This window comes from Neolamprologus brichardi, chromosome 6, assembly GCF_056152115.1.
Source record: "Neolamprologus brichardi isolate AB-2024 chromosome 6, ASM5615211v1, whole genome shotgun sequence".
In the NCBI taxonomy this organism is placed as follows: Eukaryota; Metazoa; Chordata; class Actinopteri; order Cichliformes; family Cichlidae; genus Neolamprologus; species Neolamprologus brichardi.
In genome coordinates, this window is record NC_142109.1 from 19,602,781 (window position 1) to 19,610,430 (window position 7,650).

General features: G+C 35.2%; 1 protein-coding gene across 1 annotated transcript; it reads left to right on the forward strand.

Moving 5' to 3' along the window:
- The first annotated feature begins 1,832 nt into the window (after positions 1-1,832).
- LOC102798018 (uncharacterized) lies at positions 1,833-6,246 on the forward strand. Its single transcript, XM_087842539.1, has 4 exons — positions 1,833-2,307; positions 3,715-3,933; positions 4,108-4,169; positions 6,055-6,246. The coding sequence occupies exons 1-4, from the start codon at positions 1,833-1,835 to the stop codon at positions 6,151-6,153; spliced, it is 855 nt and encodes a 284-aa protein (XP_087698665.1). The 3' UTR covers positions 6,154-6,246.
- The last annotated feature ends 1,404 nt before the right edge of the window (positions 6,247-7,650 follow it).

A 7,650-nucleotide genomic window follows, 5' to 3' on the forward strand; every position in this document is an offset into this window, starting at 1 on the left:
CTACACTGTGTTATGTTCCTGAATTGACTGATATGTGTCTTTGCTACACCATGAAGGCAAAATAATTCTGTTTACTAACAGCTACAAGACAAAATGCAAGATATGTATTTTTTCAAAAAATCCCCCCATTTACCATTTGGTTGGCAGAAATCTGCACAATGTTGATTCTTAATATACAACAAGACTCTTTTTTTTCTTGTAATTTTTTTAAGCTATGCTTTAAATTTCCACTTCAGCTTTAACGCATGCCCCATATTTTTGGAAACTCTCACAAGTTGAAGGTGCTCACAAACCACCACCATTGTAGACGATATAGTGAGCAGTAGGCTCACAGGAAAACCACAGAAACAAATGTCTACTCGGACGACAGAATGCAACATGTTTTTGTGAACCCCGTACTTTATTCAATCTTTATTTTTTAATTCTAAAACCAAAAGACAGAACAGATTTCTGATAAGAGGGACGCACTCTGTTGTTTCAAGTACAGAAATCACCATCACTATAGACATATTTCGTATTTTTTTAACTCTATGCTTAGTGAGTTTGACCAACTCACGACAAAAACGTTACTCTTCAGTTGTTGAATGTTCCACTAAATTTACCCGCTGATAGCTTTTTATGCTGTTTTTGGAAAATAGTGTTTTCGATCATTGCTGTAAGACTGAGCCAAAGCAGTAAATCTACAGGCCATTAAACTAAAAAAAGAATAACTGAAACATTTTAGTAGTAATATGAGTAGTTTCGAGTCAGATAAAGTTTACATCTGTTTTCATATGCATCTAGCAACTTGATTTGTTCATTTTTATTGAAGTATGAAGCGGATACACTAGCACACTGAAAATAGTTTGTAACATGGAGATTTGTGCAAGTGTCACACTAGATCTTGGTAAACCTCCCCCAACCCTCAACTGCGTGGCACACAGAAGGTAACCTACAGCTGATAAAACCAAATGTTTCTGTCATGTGTTCTCTAAATAAATTACATTGTCACATAGTGATCATTTAATGAACTTAGATGGTCACATAGATGAACTAGAATACACGACATATTACACTGTGTCATTATCTTAAGAAAAAATAATCAGTTCTGTTTGTTTGTCTGTTTGTTTTTTCAAATTTTGGTGAAAATTGGGTCAAGAACACACCAGATGTAAAATTTAATAAAAGTTTTTATGGACCGCCTTCAAACTTCACAGTATGCTAGACCTTGGGGTACATGAGTATCTAGGTTGGCTATGCATTTCACCTTGGCCTTTATTGTTAGTGCCCAAGGTCAAAGTTGACCTTAAATAAAATTTCAAGGATGCATATCAAGTAATATATCATTTTACTGTACAGCAAACTTTTAACCTTTTTAATATGATACTCTATAACATCAGAATGATGTCATAAAAGACTAATGTCAGGATGTTGTAATAAAAAAAATCATAGCTCATCAAAAATCGTGTGTACCTCTTGTCCTGTGGGAGAAGATGCAATCCCTGAGTGTTCTTGTTCATGTCTATAATGGCTAAGACTGAAAAGCATGTTGAAAAGCAGTCTGTCATGTTAAAAGAACTTTAATTTTTACATCCAGACCATCACATGACATTGCACCGACACAGTGTAACCACAGAATAGAAGGTTGCACTCCACCACTCGATCGCAACTTACATTTCCTTTAGTGGAAAAGTTATGCGTAGGCGATGACATTCGAGAGTCACACCATTCTTACTGTCTTTTAACTGCAGGTAATCATCAAACATGGACAGCCTTCATGTCATTCTTGTTCTTCTTTTAGGTAATATTTTGTACAACTAATTAGATTAGACATTAATATTATAAAACATTAAATGAATGTGTCGACTCTATTTGGAAATCTACATCACATCTTGTACTCAACACATAGAATTTGTTATTGTGTTTGTATTTCAGGAGGTGATTGGATTTCTGGATCAGTGGTGGATTTGAGAGTGACATCAGGACAGAACGTCACTCTGAATTGTGACTGTGAAGCATTACCTGAGGAATATATTGTGTGGTACAGAAATTGTACCCATGAAAATCAGCCTCCTCTTGTTCTGAAACTAAAAGAAGATGCATGGAAAAAAATCAGTGACCGAGCAATTTCAGTGAATTCTCTATTACGCTTCCACTTTAAAAAGAATCAGTCCTCTGGATCCTATGATCTCCTGATCATGAATATTTCTGATTCTGATGAGGGCCTCTATTACTGTGGAACTGAAAAGGAACAGTGGGTAGATGGCACAAGCGTTCAGGTCAGATATGACCACAGATATGCCAGTATCGCAACAAGAATCTTAATCAGTAAGTACTCATGTGTGATTGGGGTTTTTTTGTTGGTTTGTTATATATATGCATACAGTACTGTGAAAAAGTTTTAGGCAGGTGAGGAAAAATGCTGTAAACAAAGAACGCTTTCAGAAATGGAAGTGTTAATCATTTATTTTCATCAATCCACAAAATGCAGTAAATGAACAAATGAAAGATAAATCTCAATCAAATCAATATTTGGTGTGACCAACTTTTGCCGTCAAAACAACATCAAATCTTCTAGGTAAACTTGCACACAGTTTTTGAAGGAACTCGGCTGGTAGGTTGTTCCAAACATGTTGGAGAACTAACCACAGATCTCCTGTGGATGTTGGCTTCCTCACATCCTTCTGTCTCTTCATACACTCGATGGTGAGATCATGGCTCTGTGGGGGCCATACCATCACTTCTAGTACTTCTTGTTCTTCTTTAGGCTGAAGATAGTTCTTAATGACTTTGACTGTAGGTTTGGGGACATTGTCCTGCTGAAGTCTGTTTAACAAAGACAATGCTTCTGTGCATTACATCTACTGTATTTAATTCTGACATAAGCAAAAATCTTTACCCATCCCTCGTTTTTATTTATTTTTTTATTTTGTCCCTGATTTTCAGTGCAACTCTTGGGTAATTTGCCCAGTTCTTTGGTAGAAAGAGCTAAAATTGCTCTTATGATGTTGAAAGTTGCCGACCCCTAGCCTAGGTGAACCGTACATGTATCAACTGAAGGGCCAGCTGCATTTCCAGCTGCAAGTCTTGGTGGATTGTTTTTTAACATTTTCTTAAGGAAATCACTTTCAAATGCAGTTCATTTGGTGTAGATAGTGTTTTAGGTCTTCCACTTCTTTTGTCCTGCACTTGTCCAGTTTCCACAAACTTTTAAGGACACACTGCACACCAAGTTTTTGGAAAATTTTTTTTGCATCACCTTCTTGGTTAAAAAATACTCATGTTTAATATCCAGTAAAATACGTAAAGGAAAATAATAAACTGCAAATGATGTTAATATTATTAAACCTGATTTTTTTTTCAAATGGGAATGCAAAGGTAAGTCTTGCTGTAAAAAATGTTTCTTAATGTGTTTATAATTTTATTTGCTGGTTTGAAGTATTTGTATATGCATTATGGTATTACTTTTGTAAATAATAGTCCGTTTAGAGTAGAAAAGACGATAAAGCAGGATATACTTTGGCGTGGGGCTTTCTTGTGATTGAAAGTCATCTTACATGAAGTAAACAGAGCAGTGTGCTTGCCACTTGAGACGTACAATAACTAAAGTCAGTACTAAACTAGATTGCTACACAGTGTTTCTATAATGTGTAAACTAAACACACTATACAAAGCACTATACATAACTGGATTGTAGTAAAAATGTAGATCTAATACACTACATATTTCATGCAGATTCACCTCACACAAGTCCTTGCCCTGATTCCAGTCCTTGCCCTGACTCCACTCTTCACTCTGACTCCAATACTCGACCTGACTCCACTCCTCGTGCTGTCTACAACAGAACCTGTGGTTCCAGTCTTGTGCCCTGGCTGATGATGTTTACACCAGGATTTTCTATTCTCATTTCATTTTTTTCCTTTATTTTTATTTATCATTTGTGTCGGAAAACAGGTACTGTATATTTTAATTATTAGAATTACATTTTTTGAATTGTTTGACTCACCTTCAAACGAACACACACACACAGTCCCCCACAAAACTATCTACAACCATTAAATGGCAAATTCTTAATGGCACTGTTGCTGTTGAATGCTACAGTATGATAGTGTATTTTTGTTTATGCAGAACAAGAACTTCAATTTTTTCAGAACAGACCAGATCACAATAATCAAAGGAGACAGAATGAGGTAAACTTTCTCTTCTTCATTTTCTTATCTACACTTGTTTTTGTTTTTTTATTGCATAAACAGCTGTGTGTGGGTCACTATTCAAAAAAGTAATGTAATACACATTATTATCAATTACTTACTATAAGATCATCAATTACTGTACAAAATTACAAAATGATGGAGAAATTTTTTTTAGCTAGTCATTACAATATTTTTGCATCACATAGCTAGCAGTTAACTATATAAACCTTCTGTTACAGTCCCACACATTAATATAATCTCTATCCTAATGGGAATGAACTCAGGTGATTAACTTTTAACAAAAAGAAAAGGAAAGGGAAAAAAACTTTTGACAAAAAGCTGACAGCGTTAGAAAACAGACCAAATAGAATAGAATAGATCTTTATTGTCACTGTTACAAGAACAATGAGACACAGTTTTGCACCATGTAGATTTAGATTTGGATTCTTTTAGGATAGGAGAATAAGATAAAATAGACTTAAGTTTCTGCACAGTTACATAAGTATCTACACAAAAAAAGGATCGTTGTTGTGGCCTGGGCACAGTTTCCACTCTGTCACCACATGCATGTCTTTTTGTGAAATAAAAATATCCAGTCTCTTTAAAATCTGTAGACTGCTGTACAGTTTGTCGTTTCCCACCACATACTCTAAAGTGAGCTCATTATACCACAAATGCAAGGGGGGATAATTACTTATGTGACTCATGTGATTACTGAATTTATTACAGTTATTCATTACATTACTATACTTGGGAATTGAGAAGAACCAACTCTTCTCAGTAGTTCAGTTCCTTGGAATTCAGTTCACTTCCTTGAAAATTAACTACTGGGAACCCGGATCAGAAGATAGTGGCGAAGTCTGCAGCCTGTATATAGACATTACTTTTAGTTTTAATGCACAAAAGGATGAGAGCAGGAGCAGAAGTGCAAACTGTGTCCAGAACAGAAACAACTGTATTGTGCAAATAACATAACTTCAGTGCTTTGAAAGCATGCCAACGCTAACTAGTGCTAAGACAGCCAAAATCCCAGAGTAACATTAAAGTTAAATGAGTGCTGACCCCAGCAAAACAGCCAGACCCTGAACTTATATAACAAAGGAAGTGATTAGCAGTCAGGCTGAAGCCTCCATTTCTACCTGTTCATGTTTCAACAGAATCAAGTCTGTTTTTGCTTGTTTTCAACTTTGCTATGTGCGGTCAGCTTTGGGTTCATACCTAAAAACTAAGAGAAAGATCAATTGTGTGTCCTTATTAGCACAAGTACTTGTATTGTGTGTGGGGGGCTGTAGCTCGTAGGTTTATATTGTTAAATGACCACTAATATCAGATAATTTCTGGAGAAATGCGAGAGTAATGTAATAAATTAATTACATTAATTAAGTAATGCACTGCATTACTTTTAAGAAGAGTGTTCTGTGTAATATGTGTAATACACTATTTCATTCGAGGAATGACTGCAACACTGATCACAACAAAGAGGGGAAATACCTGCAACATTCACAGACATTAGTCCACACAGCATGAATAACTTGCACAAATGTAATGTCTTTGATATGCTTCTTACTGATGGTGCTGGCTCTCAAAGTGGAGCCAAAAAGGAATAAAATTGATAAGTGATATCAATAATTGAATCAGAATTGCTAAATTCTTATCAAATCCCTAACTATAATGTGATTATAACAGTTTATTAGTTTGTAATACATTACACACAACACTGATAAACACAAATAATGTGTCAGTACTTTTTTAATGACATATGGCATTCAAACAGAACGTCCTTTTTTAAAATTTCATATTGTTCTAATGATTGCAGTATTCATTTAGGTAATTTCTTAATATCAGAAGAATTTATGATTCTAAATGTCAAATTGTTTCTCAGGATGAAGATTTGTGTTTAACACAAGTCTGGTTCCAGGCTCAAAATGGACAAAAAATCTTTAGACAGATTCAAGATGGGGAAAACGCTGTCTTCCACTGAAAATTATATACGTAGTTTGTTTTATTTATTTGTAACTCAACAGAGTTAGCCATTATTGAATTTTACTTTTTAGTTTTAATTGTTCTTTATGTTTGCCTTAAATTGTAGTTTTGGTGACTGTTGCATGTAAATAACTTAGTAAAAAGTAAAGTAAAGTAAAACTAACAAAGTATCTAGAAACAGAGTGATGAATTCTGATGATTTTTTCAGATTTGTGTAAATTACAGCGCTTATTATAGGAAACTAAAATTTTTAAATAAAAAATATCTTTTCATACCCATGGTCTGTTGAATGTCTTTAGAGAGTATACTTCCTTTGCCCTTTTTTAATTGTTGATTTAGACTAATCCTTGAAATTATTTAAACTACTCTCTAAAATTATTATCACTATTTTTTTTAGATTTCAATCAGTTTTATGGTTATCTTTTGTCTCTGCGGACACACCACCACAAGCCTCAATATGCAAACATATTTTTACTGCTGTACTTTATAAAGATATTTATGCACAAACATAACATCTCATGCCAAACTGATGTTGTCTTCTAATATTTTCCTTGGCCTTTATTTGGAAATAAATAGCCATGCAAACTATAATTACAAAACATATCATAACAAATCAAAGCAACACAAAGCAGCTCACAGGATTTGGAATATGACAATGTCTGCGATATCAAAAATACATAGATGGTTCATTTGTGAGGTTGAGAGAGATGCAAATGCAAAAGAAGGTAGATGGAACTGAGACAGGGTGAGCACATGGGACAGCAGTCATATACTGGAAGACCCAGACTCTTACAAGGGGAAATTCTTCAAGACATTAGAAGGGGTGAAACAACAGTCTCCACCATATTTTCTTCACGGGATTGGATGTCCCACTACCAGAAATGGGCAGTAATGTGTTACTTGTAACACGTTACTGTAATCAGATTACTTTTTTAAGTAACAAGTAAAGTAAGGGATTACTATCGCAAAAACAGTAATTAGATTACCGTTACTTTCCTGTAGGAACGCTGCGTTACTGCATTACTAAAACCGTGATTTTTTTGCGAGAATGCCTAATGACAATGACATAAGCAAGTGCAACGTTCGTGACAACAGCTGTGTGCAGATCAACAATGGATAATGTATCGAGTGCGGGAGAGAGTATGAGCGTGCAGCGTTTAAAGCATGGAAGTACTGACCTTACTTTGAGATTCCATAAAAAGTGACAAAAACAGTGTCCGTTGTGTGTGGGAAGAAAACTTCTTTTTACAGCGAAAAAACCCCCCTAAACAAGCACTGAGTGCGCTACCACGTAATGTGAAATTCACAGAGAAACTCGCAGATTCTTCCACTGACCGCTGTGGCACACCTGAACCAGGGCACACCTCCGCCTACCCCACTCCTGCTTTACAGGTGAAAATAGAGCAAAAGGACCGCTAGTCTTTGACTTTATTTATTTTCTGCTGTGTTTTACTTGCATCTATTTGAAAGAGTGAGTGTAAACACAAAAAATATT

Excerpts from the sequence above, each read along its gene's own strand:
- LOC102798018 (XM_087842539.1), top strand. The coding sequence starts at position 1,833 with ATGAATGTGTCGACTCTATTTGGAAATCTACATCACATCTTGTACTCA. Across the intron at positions 2,308-3,714 it reads CGCAACAAGAATCTTAATCA|ATTCACCTCACACAAGTCCT; the intron begins GTAAGTACTCAT and ends TATTTCATGCAG. Across the intron at positions 4,170-6,054 it reads ATCAAAGGAGACAGAATGAG|GATGAAGATTTGTGTTTAAC; the intron begins GTAAACTTTCTC and ends ATTGTTTCTCAG.